General features: G+C 45.5%; 1 protein-coding gene across 2 annotated transcripts in view; it reads right to left on the bottom strand.

Annotated features, from left to right (window-relative positions):
• The window catches only part of EEIG1 (estrogen-induced osteoclastogenesis regulator 1), a 45,257-nt gene that overhangs the window by 13,885 nt on the left and 14,089 nt on the right, over nucleotides 1-17,283 (bottom strand). Inside the window, exons 1-3 of one of the 2 annotated variants that reach the window (XM_073314713.2) lie at nucleotides 10,003-10,022; nucleotides 4,387-4,507; nucleotides 3,996-4,025 (exon numbers count right to left, since the gene is read on the bottom strand). In XM_073314713.2, the coding sequence (XP_073170814.1) occupies nucleotides 3,996-4,025; nucleotides 4,387-4,449 (93 nt within the window). In that variant the 5' untranslated portion in view covers nucleotides 4,450-4,507; nucleotides 10,003-10,022. Of the gene's footprint in view, nucleotides 1-3,995; nucleotides 4,026-4,386; nucleotides 4,508-10,002; nucleotides 10,023-17,283 lie in introns of those variants that run through there. The other variant, XM_073314712.2, reaches the window with a different exon arrangement.

Below are 17,283 nucleotides of genomic sequence, written 5' to 3'. Positions count from 1 at the left end.
TGAGTGAGAATGCAAAACAAACTACAAGCAGAGCAGATAGGAAGCAAAATCAGATACATGTTACAACATACAAGAACCTGAATCAAAAAGCAGCAGTCATGTTACTCTGCACTCCTAGTCCTTTAAAGATTTATGATGAACACTGACTCCCCTACCTAGACGATCAATCAAAGAAGCCAACAGGACTGTTCATGTTCTCTGCACTTTCTGGTGATAAGTTTTCTCCTTGACCCATTCAGCCTAATCAATCAGAACCAGCTGCCGTTTCTACCCTTTCCCCGCGTTTGAGCAAGTTAACCAGCCCCACAGCGAGGAGAGAAAAGCTTGGCGCTCTTCAGTAGGTAGGCCCCACTCTCTCACAGGGAATGCAGGATAAGTTGTTACAACATACACTGCAATACAGGTCTGGTGTCATTGAGGTTCTCTTAGGAGGGAGCACAGACCTTAATTACAAAGAAAGCTATCTGGCAGCATTGAAGGTAACATTTTCTGATCTTGTGGGTTTTTTCTGAAACTGAAAACAGTTGAGTAGGGCTCAGTTTAGAATTCCCCTGTTTTTATCTGACTCTTACCTCTTGGCAAGCAAAAACTCCAACCTCCCATGCTGGCCAGCAGTTCAACACTCGAAAGGAACAATGCTATTCCTTCTGCTGTTTGAATCACAAGGATGACTCAAGTTCATCAGTATTTTTTCCCCTGACAATTTTTTAAACCAATGTTCCATTTGCAACCCAGGATAGGGCAGCAAAATTCAGGTCTGCCCTACTAGAACGTCTTGGATCAGTGAATTATGGGCCTGGGTCAGCACCATGCTAATGGCGTTTGGGATTTCATCCTGTCACTCTTGGAAGCCGACAGGGGATTAGAGAGTGCCACTGTAAATCAGTTAATGGCTACTGTATGAATTTTGTATTTGAAACAGAGGAAGCCAAGTTCTAAACAGCTGGGATGTGCCTGCATAAGAATGAGCAAGGGACCAGAAGGGAGATTGGGACTTAACTGATGGTCAAGAGACTAAGGAGAAGGCAAGAGGACCGTGACACTTCCTTTTTCCCCACCAACCCCTCCAAGGGGGCTGCAGGGGCAGAGAGAAAAGAGAAAGTGGGGTAAAGTGTATTCTCCCAGTGCTCTCACTACACGAGGCTACGAATCAACGCCCAGCTGAACAGGTAATAGTTTCAGGGCCGAGAGAACAACAAGGCTCCAATGCTAAGTAGCTCCAAGACCAAGGCCTTGTCTTTGCTAACACATGGCCAGCTCCTACCACCACTTCCTAGCGAATAACCTGGTAAAATCTTAGTGTGGACAAGGCAGGTGTAGTTTTGACACATGTCAGTAGGTTAGAGTAAACCCCAGGCTCCCTGCTGGTCAAAGTAAACACTAGTGGGGACCATAAGGTTGAGAGGAGCAGCTAGCAGTATTGTTTAAAATACTGATGTACCCCAGAATGGGGGATTTGGGCTCACAATCATGAATACACCAATAAGATACCATTACACACCACCCTCCTCCAGGGGCGGACCAACTGCAACCCCCCCTACCATCCGATGCACAAACCCCAGGCCCCCTCCCTCAGAAGACAGCTGACTGGTCCCCATGACTGCAGGGGTATAAACTGATGCAAAGCTTTACACAGCACACTGGGGCCAGGAATTTTTTTTTCCAGGAAGCAGACTCCCAGTGCAGGGAGGTGTCTGCTGGAAGGCAGAAGCTGCAGGAGGAAGGATCCCTTAATGAAAGGATGTTCTCAGCTATAACCTTTCAGAGCAGTTTCCCTCATTTTTCCAGCCAGCTGACGGCATTTCCATCCGGTTCAGGGACAACAGGAGGGGGAGGGAAAAAGAGTTTCCACTTCAACAGCACATCCTGCTGGCCCCGATCCGTAACAGCTCCGGTCCCCACACCCTCCCACAGAGACATTAATATGAAGCCCAAAGGTCTACGGACACCCAACTTCTGCCCTGTGCACAAAGCCACTCGGAAGCATCAGCAAGTGAGTCTCAGTATCTCATAGCCACTTTGGCAGCATAACTGGGGGGGGGGGGGAGGGAGGGGAATGGTGGCAAGGGTCTGGCGTCCTCGTTAGCAGCCGGAGATCCCTGCGATATCTTCGTTGTTTGGGGCCACTCCTATCTCCTCACAGCTCAAGGAGATTTTGTTCCACTGAGCAAAGTTACGAGTTTGTAAAGAGATGAAAAGCCCTGAAGTTTAGGAAGGATGTTCATCTGCATGCAACCTGCTCACGCATAGAACGTGTGCGCCCACAACCCCCTTCTAGTGCACCTCACAAGACCACTGCTTATCTTGGGGTAGGTTTTCACTGCAGAGTTAGCTTGGGTGATCGGCGTGTGGGTGAGCCTAGCCCCGCGGGAGTAGCCACATTGCAAAGCTCTAGCAGAGCTCCTGTGTTCAGTGGTGCTGCACTCACATCTGCACTGCTACGACTTCTGGGGCAGAGCCTATGGATCTTGTGTGTTGTAGTAAGGTGCTCTGATTTTCCCAGTAAATTGCGGGGGGACTTGTTTGTCCTTCTGGGAAGGCTTTGGAGGATTATCAACACTTGAGTGGTTTACCTTATGCCCTCACTGCTAAGTGGGCAGGTTCTCAGCCCAAATAAAAACAGCACTTGGACTTTAGCTTGTGTCCTAGGGTGGGCCAGATACCCCAGAACTAAAGCACCACTAAACTCAGATCAGAGGGGTTTCTGTGTGCATGGGGAAGTGTTAGGGCAACACCCAAGTAAAAGCATGGGATAACTCTGAAATGACATACCCTCTGAGGCTCTTCCAACCCAACACCTCCAAGTGGTAGGGAAAAATTCAGGACATAGATTAACAAGGGAACAGACATGTATGTATTCAGTTAACCAGGTGTTGCATGCACGTCCCTCCCTCCAGCTGCGTGGCTCTCTTGCTGGGTAAGCAGCTCTATAGAATGGAAGAACAGCTTTTTAAAAAATGTGAAGTTAGTGAGTGAGAAACAGATGGTCAGCCCTGGAGATTGAGGTCATAATTAGCCACAGAACAGGAACAGCGTGGGCAGCAACAGCTTCCTCCACCCACAGGCCTGAATCCACATGTAAGGGTGAGAGCCTTGTTGAGCCTCCAAAGCGGATTCCATCCTTGGTCTCAGACCCTGCCAATAAAGGTGCCAATTGATGCAAACTGTGATGGGGCTTTATGTAACCAGAACACCTGCCCACGGGGCACAGACACTATCAGCTCATTTCACATAGGCCAAAGACGAGCTTTCACATGCAAGCAGCTGGCTTTGGGCCCCGTGCAGATTCGCAACTCTTAAACCAACCCAATCTCTCCTTCCTGCAGTAGGACCCAGTCTGAAGAGGGAAGAGACTCATAGCCCTTTGCCTCTATTGCAGCGCATGGGGTTTCATGCATACCATGCCTGATAGAAGGAGAAAAGGAATGAGTCCCACAATAAAACCCCTCTGTTGATCAATCTGTTCATCCCTTCCAAGATGATAGTGCTCTCCATGAACATGCCTTGTTGCACTACGAGCTTCAGCTAAGCTCCAGACTGCAGTTCTAAGAGTCAGCTAACACAGCTAGCTGCTGTCCAAGCTGGTTATTGCATTCTGTGGAACGCAGGGTAACAGAGTCTACATTTTCTGAGTTCGTGTTCATTAGGGATGACCCCGAGCGGCAGAGTTCACATCTGTCTCAGAACTTCCCCAAAGTTTAAAGGATGTGCGGGTCAGTGGTTTTGGTCAGTCCCATCTCTAGAATTCGCACGTTCAATGGGATCTGGATTCTGTCCCAGCAAGTCACAGTCCTGCCCTTTTAGGGGAAATAAATTAGTTTCATCCCCAACTACAACCAACGGCTCTTTCCTCAGGCTGCTTTACACAAACATAGCCCTGCTTCCTGAGAAATTCCACCGCTGGCCGTTTGTCAGAGCGCTGAAAGGCCAGAGGCACTGAGTGAACACAGGACAGCTCAGCATTCTAGTCCTTTTGCATGCTCTTTTGCTCTTACCTTTGAGTAGGTTTTTCCGCCCTTCAGTTCCTATAATGTGAAACAAGAAGAAAAACAGGAAAAGGAGCCATCAGCTTTACTGTGGGAACAAAGGGAAACTCATCATACTGTCAATGCTGGAAGAGGCCTCCAGGATTTCACCCCTCCCTGGCACCCAGGGTGCCACCTCCCTAGTCTCCCCTACAAACAACATTGCAGGAGGGTGGGGGTAGACGTGTGAGGGAAGGGCTCTGACTATTTCCATTCAACTAGCCCAAGCATAAAGCTTCCGATTACCAGTCAATATCCATGCATCCTCTCACACCTCCAAGACAAGGCAGCCACGGAGCTATACCAATACATCCAGCTGCTGGGGATGCTTCCGCATCAGAGGTGGAGGCTGGGTACTCACCTTACGCACAGACACTCGGCAGATGCAGGGATCCAGGAGGCCAGTGGCAGGATTGGCACTCATTTTACACACAAAGGTGAATTTCTTCTTCCAGTGGACACAGTTCTCCTGCACCTCCTCTCTATGGAGGGAAAAACAAGAAGAAAAAAAAAAATCAAGAAAAAGCAGCCTGAAAGGAAGGTACAAAGCAGATCAAGCCAATCCCAACTGCAAAACCTCTATTGTGAAGAGATGCCTGGTCTGCAAAGCTACATCTGCATGACATTTCAATCAATGTCAGCCAGAAATCACACACAGTTCTGGTTATTTAGGTGCCAAAGACAATTCCCCTGACCAGCAGACAGGGTCCAATCCAAATTGCACACCATACTACACAGCTCCTCTACACTGAGCTTTAAACAGAATTTGGGAACAGTGTTTTAAGCATTTCCAGCTAAACCTGTTCAGTTGATTGGCTGTCCCTTGTGAATGGGGCTAAACTCTGTTAGAATCAAGTTTAAGAACTGGTTTCTAGACCATCCTGCTGGCTAGGCCAGTGCACGGCCCTGGACTCAAAATTTAACCACATATCTTACAAGGCAAGCACACGACCTACACAGGGTTCTCTGCGTGGCAACTCTGCTCTCACGCTGGGTTCCAGTGAACACAGCAGCCTTAGATCAGGGATTCTCAAACCAGGGGTATACACACCCCTGGGGGTATACACAGGTCTTCCAAGGGGTACATCAACTCATCTAGATACTTGCCTAGTTTTACAACAAGCTACATAAAAAGCACTAGTGAAGTCAGCACAAACTAAAATTTCATAACAATGGCTTGTTTATACTGCTTTATACTCTATACACTGAAAGGTAAGTACAATATTTATATTCCAATTGATTTTATAATTATATGGTAAAAATGAGAAAGTCAGTCATGTTTCAGTAGTAGTGTGGCTGTGACACTTTTGTATTTCTAGGTCTGATTTTGTAAGCAAGTAGTTTTTAAGGGAGCTGAAACTTGGGGGTACGCAAGACAAATCAGACTCCTGAAAGGGGTACAGGAGTCTGGAAAAGTTGAGAGCCATTTAGAGGACCGAAGCACTGCAAGCAGACCACCACCATACGCACAGAAAGCAGGGAAACAACAGACTGGGACCATGCCAGCTAAAGATCCTGTGCTCCTGGTTTGCACTGCAGCTGCAACAGAGGCTGGCCCCGTCCAAGAGAAAGATGGTGCTAGGGAGGGGAGAACCTGTACCCGGGAGAGTCTGGGAATGGGGGAAACCAGCCATCCAAGCCCTCTACCTAATCCAAGCACTGCAAGACACGGTAAAAGGTGTTTAAATCGAGTTACTGTAGCCTGAGCCACAGAAAGAAATGGAAGGGAGAGAAATGGAGGCAACAAGAGAATTGCCTCTATTTTAACTTACAGGGACTTCGGATTGAGATTCCTGCCTCTGCAAAGCCTGAAAGGAAGCAGGCGAGGGGAAGGGGAGGTTTGGAACAAATCCTCTTTTTGGGGGGTGGTGCGCGTGAGCACGGTGGTCGGGTTTGAATATCCGTGCAGAGAGGGCGCCTGGGGCTACGCGCGATGCTCACATTACCAACTGTCCCTCTGCACACCGGGAAGCCTGGCCTGATCTATTTCCAGCTCAGGCCTCCGCCTTGAGCCAATTAAATTCTCAGGGTATTTGGGGTGGGGGACAATGAATCTTTGACAAGGGATTTTGCCATTAGTAGGCACTCTTAATATAGGGATTATCTCCTCCCTCTCCTAGCACAGCGCAAGAGAGAAAGGAATGAGGGAACCAGATATACTCTGTACTTTAGTTATTAAAAGCAATCCCTGTCCCCAACCATAGCACCCAGGCATAATACAAGATAATGAGATCAGAGGTGTGAGGAAGAAATACCTTCAACATCAGCCTGAAAACCTCTCCAATACTGTTTTTATCTCCGGATTGCCTGGCCCACACTTCAAAGTGAAGTCAACAAGCCTCTCGTTCCTGTGGCTTGTATAAACGGGTTCAGGTGAATCCAGCAGCGAGCTAGAATAGGGTGGTTACTACTAGCTCAAAAATACTGAATCCTCCCTTATCATCCCCTTTTACAGATGGGAAAACAGACAGGCTGTGATTTTCTCAAAGTCACAGAGGGATCCTAGCGTCTTACGTAAGATTAGATCTCAGGAGTTCCTGGCTCCTACTCTGTGCTCAAACCACTGCTCCACGCCTTGGGACCAAAAGTGATACTGCTCTCGGAGGAGACTGCAAGGTTTTTTTCCCCCACAATAAAGCATTCCTTAGCACCAGCCAAGTTGAGAGAACTGCTGTTTTTTTAAAAAAGGGAGAGGAGGGAAGAATGAGTCAAAGAACTCAGATGTGATGCCATAAACCTGATCTAATGGCAGGTAGCACACATGCCGAGAGCTCAGGAGGAAAATTCTCTGGACATGGGATCAGAAAGGAGTCCAGGCAGGCCAAAAATACACCTAAAATGTCACACATGCTTCAGCGATCCAAGGCAGGCATTTGGGATTGGTAGAAGCCTTGGAAACATCAAGGCAAGGAGGCGCCCATGTTCAAAGCAGTGAATGAAAGGCCATGAGAATTTGGGGAATTAAGATATAGAACAAAAGAAGAGAATCCTGTCTGCCTCAGGAGAGTCACATACAGAACTGGCACAGATGAGACAATCTGAGAAAAATGTCATACAATGTACCCTCACACTTCATCCAAGGAAGTCAAAGTGCTTTAAACATTAATCCTCATGCCCCACTGTTAAGTAGGCGGGCATTATCCCATTTTACAGATGGGCAAATTAAGCATCCTTGCATTCAAATTAAGTGCTTTACGGACAGTATGCAGAGCAATCACTTCACCCACCTGGAATTGGGGCAGACGTTTTGCCGCAGCAACACTACAGGGTTTCCTCACTTCTTTTCAAAGGGCAGAATGTTAGGCAGCATGTAACTAACACAATTTGTGCAGAAGACAAAGCCTGAACTTGGGCCCTAAAAGCAGGTAAAAGGAGGAATGGATTTTCATACTATTTAGGCTTAATAATTTCTTGGTACCAATAAATCTGTATCGTGTAAGTAGTTGCACACGTAAAAGCTCACCAGCCCAAACATTTTGAATGACTACGCTTTCATGTGTCAACATTCACAGATTTGTAAGGCGCCTCAGACATTTTCCTTTGGCAAGATTTGCTGTTGGAATGTACAGATTAGTTTTCTTACCTGTAATTTGTATTTGTCACATAGCAGTGGAATGATCAAGTCGAACCAACCCCATCACTAACGTTCGACCAGGAGATGCTGACATACAAGAAACACGTCTTGAGGGGACTTACGTCAAAAAGTGATGCCCGTACTGACTGGGCCACAAGGAATGTTGTGCAATACTAAATAGTTGTTAGCAGTATTATCTGTGTTGGGGATTGATCCAGCCATTGGCTGAAGTCATTCTATTTATTATGAACCCTATGTATTCTGTAGTTTCAAATGTTTTACACCTTGTGCTCAGTTCCCATCATTGATTAGTGTAGAAGAGATTAGAAGGTTTTTGGTTTTGGAAAAAAGTGTTGTGTGTAATGGTGGAAAAGGCCAATGCTGGCAGATTAGAAAGTCCTTAAAAATCATTACACAGGAGACAGTAAGGGGCACAGTGAATGGTTAAAGCTGACTTCTTCTAGGAAAAAAGAATAATTTTAAACAGCTCAGATAGGCTGGTGTTTGCTGAAGTGGCAGACCTTGTCTGCCCGTTTGCTGGGATCAAGTTATCATTGGGCAGATAATTACAGGGGAGCATGTTTTAAAGGTGGCCTTGAATGAAGCCCAGAGTTTCGTATTTAGCTCTGGGACACTCCCAGGTGTACAATTAGAAAACATCACACACAAAAACCAGTGAGATGGCAGAAGTGTGGCTAGGAGATGAGGAGGGAGATGTCTCTCACAACCCTAATCACAGAGTCATGCAAAATTAAGAGCCTAAAACAGATGTGTCCAATTTTAAACCTTACTCTATACTTGAGGAGCCAGAAATAGATCAGACCAACGCCTGGACAAAGGTGTAGACTCACCACTGGGTCTTCAGAGGTTTTATATTAGTAACTGTCTATTGCAGTCTGCTCCGTTCTACATCCCCAGAAACCTGAGCCCTTGCCAGCTAAGCTCTGACCCTGAACAGAGTAAGTTTTATAAAAACTGTATATACTTAGCCTGGAAAGAGTAATTATACCATTCTCACAATGGAAACCCAACCAAGCCCATAGAATAAATGCCAGTTCTTTGCAGAAGGTGTGGAAGACCTGAGTCTAAAGAAAGGGCTTCTTTAGGGACTTCAAATTCCCAACTTGTCCATTTAACATATCCCTGACTCCCTGGATAGTCAATGGGATAGACCTCTGCATCCTTTCAGCCAGTGGTCTGCCCCACCAAGAGCCATAGTGCAATGTGACCAAGGGGTGCCATAATGCACTAGAGCACTACGTGGCTGGAAGGACTGACAGGGACATCCCATCAGCCTACCAGCAAGTCAGGATATACAAGAAGGCAAGGTGATCCTGAGACCTCAAAGGTTCTCTTCAGGCCAGGTCTTGTACAGATTTGCCTACCTAGGGGCTTAGAGTTGGAAGGTGGAAAGCGTTTCAGATTCAGCAGTAGAGATAGTTACCAAGCATGATTTACTTGCACATCTGCCAAGCACAGAACAGCACTATTATAGCAAGCCACAAAACCAGCCATGACTGCAAGATGGCTAAAAAGGACATTCAGAAAAGGCCGTGTGTGGAATAAATGCTGTCTTTGAATCAGTGAAGTTTCTTGTCCTGCATATGAGTAACAGCTAACCAGAAAAATACCTAAACTCCCAAACAGATCATAGACAGACTTTGGTCTCTCCAAAGCGTGCCCAGCCACACATCTCAACATGCGCACCAATGGAGAAGAATTTTCACCCTGTCAGACCTTTGATTATTAAAGAAAAATTGAGTTTCACATTGACTTGAATCCTGAAGTAGTAACTACATTGCTAGTGAAAACAGTTGTCTTTGATTTTCCCCAATTATTATTCTGTGGTCTTTTTGGGAAGTGTTATATTATTTTCCTTGCACAAACACTTAAGAAAAAGATAGCTTTCTTATGACAGACATTTCAATAGTACAACATGTTTTGCACTAAAGGGCGAGAAGCTTTACACTCAAAAGCAGAAATGGCAGATAGCCAACTATCACACTGTTATGTTACATACTGTGTGCCAGTATTTCCCCTATGAGTCGGGTTCCTTATTTAGCTCTCTCACCTTTCAAATTTAGGAGCAGAGCTTTATTATCCGTGATGCTCATAGTCATTAGCGTCCTCTTGCAACTGCTCCCAGTTTGAAACCCTTTCTAAGATGTGGATCTGTGTCAGCAACTCTGAGCAGCATTAATCCGCCTGCATGCCCACAGCAGATGGTACTCTGTGCCCTGTTTACTGGTTCACCACTTCATTCAGTTATTGCACTGCAAACATTACCCTTCCAGCCCCAAGTCAGATCAAGCTAGTGACACTGTTTTAAAGAGGTCAGCCAGCCAATTCCCGGCTTGGATTCCTATGATAAAAGTGACGGATTGGTTGGAGCAGCCATTGTACCATTTGCCATCTTCCAGGTTTCTCCTCCCATCTCTCTTCCTCTGGAGTGAAGATGGTTGGTACAACAAGACCAAGAGAGCTAGGGCAAAGGCATTCCCCAGAGCTGAAAGGAAAAATTTTATGAGTTTCAGGAGCTATTCCTGGAGGCTGATGCCTACATTTAAATCCTTCACAATCTCACGAAGGCTAAAAGCGGAACCAGAAGACCCTGCTACAGACACCGTCAAAAGCTGTACTGTAGATGGGATCCAACTGCATCCCAGTAACCAGGCTAAAGCATGAGACAGTCCAGGGTTTTAATCGGTTTCAGGAATACTGTTAGGTCTCATTTATGCTCTAACATAGGACTACATAACTTGGTCAGGTGATCACTTTTGTTCCCTGACTCAGTTATAGCTGTAGTGTAACCCATTAGCAGCTCTGGAAAAAAAAATTTTAGGTGCTAACGAGGTCTCATGATGCTATGGTGTCTGCAATGGCTTAATGCACAGGCAGGCTATTGACTAGACATCCAAATTTACACCTGTCCCACAGCTATCAAACCCTAGACCTCATTACAAACTTAGTGAAAGTTTTGTAAAATAGATGTGACCCCAGATGATTTCACACTTATCTTGACTATTGAATTCTTTAAAAAGTGTCTCTGAACATGTAAAAGAAGGCCAGTGTCCTACATCTGGCCCTAGGCAAGTTGAGTGTTATGGTCCAAAGGGTGTCCAGACAGTGACAACAGGGGATGTCTTTACTACAGTGCAGCCATTACGAGAGGAAACCCTGCAGCTCTGACACTTGCTATCGGGTTTCTGTGCAAGGAAATGGCAAGAAGTCAGCAGCAAACAAGCTACACCATCAGTAGCTGGTGCACTAAGAGGCAGCCTCTGAGCAGGAAGCTGAGGTTGGCACTCCTTTGCCCACTGCAGAGCAGCCTGCACGCACCTGAATCAGCTGCAATGTACTCAGATCACGGTTCAGAGTAGCAGCCATGTTAGTCTGTATCCACAAAAAGAAAAGGAGGACTTGTGGCACCTTAGAGACTAACAGATTTATTTGAGCATAAGCTTTCGTGAGCTACAGCTCACTTCATCGGCTGTAGCTCACGAAAGCTTATGCTCAAATAAATCTGTTAGTCTCTAAGGTGCCACAAGTACTCCTTTTCTTTTTTCAGTCCAGGGTGAGTTAGAACTATTTAAAAATGTACAAAAAAATCCCAACCACCTTGTTTGTCAGAAACTAAACTTGCTAGACCTGCTACTGTACCAAATGGAGAAAGTGGCCATTAACATTCCAGAGTAATCAGACTCTCTCTCCATCCCAGACTCTCTCATGTCCCAGCTTTTAACTCCTCAGGTGTGTCCCTAAACTCGCCAAAGGATTGAGAGGGAGGTAGGCACAGAGGTATTTCTTAGGGAACACCAATTAATACTGATTAGCCTGTCTTTCTCTTGCCCCATCCATTCTAAGATTTTAGGGAAAAGGTAGAAACAAGCCAATAAATGGTCTTTGCACGTGTTCCAAAACTGGGAATACCTGCGTAGGTGTTCAGCTCTCAGGAAGCAGGGATAGCAGCTGGATTACACACTTTTGAAGAGCAGCCATGTACTACAGGAAGAAGAAAAGGAGTACTTGTGGCACCTTAGAGACTAACCAATTTATTTGAGCTCACGAAAGCTTATGCTCAAATAAATTGGTTAGTCTCTAAGGTGCCACAAGTACTCCTTTTCTTTTTGCGAATATAGACTAACACGGCTGTTACTCTGAAACCTACAGGAAGAAGGGATGCTGATGACTCAGTATGCAACAGTATTTGAGCACAGTGTTAGGAGGAGATACAAAGAGGTCCTCACCACCTGTGGCCATTAATGAGGACACAGCACTTCTTGGATGCATTCTGGGAGTTAACCCCAGCGATCTGACAAAGACTGGGTGGTTACATTCTGCCTACTTACATTTCCTCATAGTTTCAGCTAAAGTTGTTACTCACACAGGTCACACCTTACACTACATAGTTTTTCGGTGTAAAATGGCTGCTGTGTTAAGCCCCAGATGCAGCTGCACAGCAGACCATGGCAGTGGTGAGTGAATAGATTCCTAGACACCGGTTGTACAGCACCAAGATTTTTCTTCTGATGTTGATTAAAAAGAAACAGTCCAAGCTGTACTGTATATCATTAGACCTAGGGTTCTCAAAACTTTTCAAAATCACTGGACTAGTGACTGCAGCCTCACATGGCCACCTCCCCAAACCTGATACCATCCTCTTCATACAGCAGCTATGGTAACACCAGGACAAGATTAATTTTAATTGAATAGCTGCACCCATCACATCGGTTTCTCATGACGGACCCCAATTCTGCTGTTCTGTCTGTGCAATTTGCTTCCTCTCCCTGCACGTAGGGCATTTATGCTTTTCAGTGCAGAACCTTCCAAGTGCATGTATTGAATTCTCACTGCTCTACCTCCAGATCACTTTGCCACATGCTTGTTTCCTGTGGATTTATTATGCCTCCAACTTCTGGATAAAATTCAATCAATCAAGTTTGTAGGGACAGACACTCATTAAACAGATTGATATCTGTGCAGCAAGCCATGGGACAGCCATATAAAGGACCTACGAGTGAAAACGAACATGTCCACCTGGAGCAGTACAAGATGGCAGGAATTCCCTCCTTTCACTTGCACGTGTTTCTCAATTGGGAAGGAAACTGTTCTGGGGATCGTGGTTTGAAGAGGACTACTTTGTGGGGCCGTCTTCTTCCACGAGAATAGATATGTCCGTGTTTGGGAAGAGGAGATGAGTGAAAGAAAGCAAGTTGTGGCCAACAAATTTTTAAGTGCTTTGTGATAAAGTTTTGTTGAACTTTCCAGGAGTCTGAGAGATGCCACTGACTAGAGAAAAACACTGGATACATGATGTGGTAAGAAATCTAAGGTGATGAAGCCCGGAATACAGCAACGTGTAAGTGTCTAAATGGTAAAAGCCATTTATATCCAGAGCTTGTCTTTCTTGAACAGAAAGGACACTAGCTACTCAATGACTCACACTGATATCATTCAGTTACGACCGAGCTTATGTCACTCATTAAAACAATAGCCAAACTAAATAGCTGAATGTCAGCTGTTCACATCTACATGCTTCTTTCCCTGAAAACCCCAGTATTCTCAGACTAACAAGAGCTGGCTGTTATGGGCTAGATGTTAACAGATATGGTAGAAAAAGAATGGTTCAGAGACAGATGATGTAAATAAACCCTTGTTACTCAGAGAAGACTCAGTAAGCAAATGTTTATTGTTTGAGAAAAACAGTATTTGGGTGTTCCATGAAAAAATGTTTCAAGTAAATAGTTCACTCATATGGGTCACCACATCCACCTACTCACAAAACTCACTCTCTCCTGAATTCCCAAACCCATTTACTCCTGCTGCATACATACATTAACTGCAGTCACATACGTACATTAACATGCCTACTCACATCCCCTAAAAACCCACCACTGTCCATTCAGTCATTCATATTAATGCCAGGCTACAAATGTCTTGTCTTTAAGGCAACTCACCCACAGACAACACAAATGCTAAACCTGATTGCTCAACAAGCTACAATAGCCCTTTCGGGATCAAGGCAAATTATACAGTATGACAAATACATTTTCAAAGTGCTTTACGAAAGTTACTTACTTAATTCTCCCCCATCCCTGGGATGGTTCTATTTCTTCTGCTGTTCAGTGGGATTTAAAAGGAAATTGAAGCAGAAAACGAGCTTTGATTTACCGCAGTTTAAATAAGCAGAACAGTCTGGGTGATATTCATTTAACTGGAGAAGGGATGAATGCAGGAATAAGGTTTAGTGGAAGCTGAATACGAAAGGAGTTACCCAAGAGAACTGAAGTGACAGCTGAGAAAGTGAGATGGACAACAGTTAGGATCAAACTTCTCTATGGAACCAGACGAAGTAAGTAGTGCCAGGGTTGGGAAAGGCAGGTGAAGGAAAAGAACTAGAGCAGAAACCAACAGAACCAGAGAGAAGGTGACAGAACATAGCACAATAAGAACAGACCGAGAAATCCCCTGGAAAGGTAATGAAGCACCTACTTCTGCCATTGCTCTGTGTAGGAAGGGGGTCCTTTGCTGCCTCAATTTTATTTAAATGAGGAAAGTCAATCTTAAGTATAGGAGTACTTGTGGCACCTTAGAGACTAACCAATTTATTTGAGCATGAGCTTGAGCTGTAGCTCACGAAAGCTCATGCTCAAATAAATTGGTTAGTCTCTAAGGTGCCACAAGTCCTCCTTTTCTTTTTGCGAATACAGACTAACACGGCTGTTACTCTGAAACCAATCTTAAGTATGGCATTTTACTGAAAAATTACTACTCTCTAAAACGGTCATTAGTATTGAGGAATGATAGATTGTTTCAAGTCAGGGGAGTGATATTTCTAATATGGGATTTGGGATTTCAGCTACACTTAATAGTAAAGCGAACTCCAGGGCATTCACCCCTAGTTACAAATGTATACATACGGAGTTTCTAACTGTAGGTTAGCACCTTATTTGGTGGAAAATAATTTAATTTTGCTTGTCCAAACTGAGAAAAAAATCCTACTGTCAGGAAGCCAAACTGAAAGGCATATTAACACAACCCTGCACCCCACACAAAACACCCCTTTCTTAAGTAAATGGCCTCCAGTACACTCCATAGGATATCGCACGGTCATTCTACAAGCTCCAAACACCCTTAACACACCCTGCAGTACATTCTCTGCCCCTGAAATCAGAGGTACAAACCGTAAGAAAATATCCTCAACTGCTCATAGCATCTAGGAACTACAACTGCTGAAAGAAAATCAGCTTAGAACAGCGGTTGGCAAACTGTGGGTCGGGACCCCAAAGTGGATGGTGACACTGTTTTAAAGGGGTCACCAAGGCTGGCTTGGACTTGCTGGGGTCTGGGGCCAAAGCCCGAGCCCCACTGCCCAGGGCCGAAGCCAAAGGATTTCAACCTTGGGCAACAGGGCTCAGGTTACAGGCCCCCTGCCTGGGACTGAATCCCTTAGGCTTTGGCTCCCCACCTGGGAAGACAGGTTTCAGTTGTGTCCCCACCCCCGGGGTCATGTAGTAATTTTTGTTGTCAGAAGGGGGTCGCAGTGCAATGCAGTTTGAGAACCCCTGGCTTAGAAGTGAAATATGCTAAGATGCCAGCACTTTCAATATGATGTTTGCTATAAGTCAAAAAACCTTACAGCCGATAGTTAAACCCTATAGAAAAAGGTGTTTATAGGCCTTCCTATAGGCACAAAACATCTATTAGGATTTAAGGGAAGAGACAGTAGAAAGAGATCTTAAGGATTCAGACAAATTCTCTAATTTGTCAAGGTCATTTGTAATGCTAATCCTGTTTTCCATAGTGCTTGCAACTCCTCTCAGGCTGGTGTCATGCACAAGTTTTATAAGCCTAGTCTCCACTCCAGTATCCAAGTCATTAATGAAAATATCAGATAACACAGGAAGGAAAGACAAAGGCTATGGGGGGAGGAGGGAGGGTAAAGACCGACATATAAAAGAACCACCAAAGACCAACATGAAGTAAAAATGCAAACCCAAGGTCTTATTGCCACATCTACAGAAACAACGAGAACTGCTTTTGGCCAGAGGCCAGGAATACGTGCCAGAAGCAGAAATATCACAAGAATAGAAGAGTCAGTCAAACTGAGCTTACGCTGCAGTCCCAGAGAAGATATGACTAATGAGAGCTGCTGGGCGGGTGACACTCAGTTACTGAGATACAAGTCTATGAAAGATGTGTATCTTAAACACAGGTAAATACACCTTTTTGAATTCTGATCACCGTCTACTGAAACACTACCCCCTTCTCCCACTCCCATTGTTCTGATAGCTACTGCAACAGCTCCAACCAGCCTAAGAAGAATTTGCCTACTGTGCTCCCAAACCAAGTTACTACTCTCCTATAAGCAAATTCAGATGGACTATGCTGGTGAGAGCAAGGAATTAGGGTCTTTGCTGCACCGTTAACTCCAGTGACTGGCACACAGGTCAGATCATTCAGATTAGTTTAGCCTCGGTGGGCACAGCCACACGGCTAAGCCACACTTGATTTACTGTGTCCTCACTGGTGCTGCACACACCTGTGTGTTGCTAGGACTTCTGGGGAGCATATTCCATGTTCTTGTGTGCTGCGGTAAGCTGAACTGCTCTACACTACCTTCCTAGTGAACTGTGGTTAAATTGGTCTGTCCTTCTGGGCACATGGGGGGGAATTGTGGGAAGGCGCTGGAGGACTATTTGCACTTGCGTGACTTAGCCTGTGTCCTCACTGAAAAGTTGGGGGCGGGGTTACCAGCCTCAGTGAAAGGGGCACACAAGATCTAGCCTATACACTCACCAGGCCAGCTAACCAGAGTTTAAAGCACCAAACTTGGGTGAAAGGGTTTGGGGCATGGACAGAAGGGTTTGGGGCAACACCCAAGTAAAAGCCCAAATTATTCTGCAGTGAAGACACACTCTAGGGGTCAGAACTCCTGGATTCTCATCTCCCCTCTGTCACCAACTTATCTTATCTTTCTTATCATGATCTAAGTAGGATAAGACCAGGGGAAAGGGTTTGAAGCTGTTCATCTGGGGCTCTATAACAGGGGTGACCAAACTGTGGCTTGCGAGCCACATGCAGCTCTTTTACCATTAAAGTGCAGCTCACGGAGCCTACCATGGGTCCCCTCCCCACATTCCCCACCCACTAGATGGCGGGAGTGGGGGAAGCTCAGGACCTGTTCCTTGCAGTGGGGTGGTGCGGTAGAGGCTTATGCCCAGTGGGGAGCGGGGGTCTCAGGGCTTAGGCCTTGTAGGGCACACCAGCCGGGGCTCCAGCAGGACCGAAGCCCCAACCCCTGGCTCCCAGCAGGTGTGACCCAGCTCTTGAACTTCTGAAGACTGTCGTATGTGGCTCAGACAGACAGTAAGTTTGGCTACCCCGGCTTTACAAGATGACCCTGTATATGTGCTTAATATGGACAAAGTGGATTAAATCTCCGTTTTCAGAGCAGATCTTCTATTAGCAATTTTTTGCTAGTAGCAAAGAGGGGATCCAAAAATAAAGATGTGCTGATTTCCCAGTTCCGCAAGCTGTACAGATTATTTAGTAAGCATTAGCTATGAACAGCCTGGACAAAGTTTGTGGGATGAATAAAAAGTTTCATAAATACAGCGATCACTTGGAGATGCTCTAGGGGTCAATTTCTTGCTGACTAAACTCAGTTCCTGCTGAAGAAAC

The sequence above is a fragment of the Lepidochelys kempii genome, chromosome 16, assembly GCF_965140285.1.
Source record: "Lepidochelys kempii isolate rLepKem1 chromosome 16, rLepKem1.hap1, whole genome shotgun sequence".
Lineage (NCBI taxonomy): Eukaryota > Metazoa > Chordata > Testudines > Cheloniidae > Lepidochelys > Lepidochelys kempii.
This window is presented reverse-complemented; position numbering and strand designations above follow the sequence as displayed.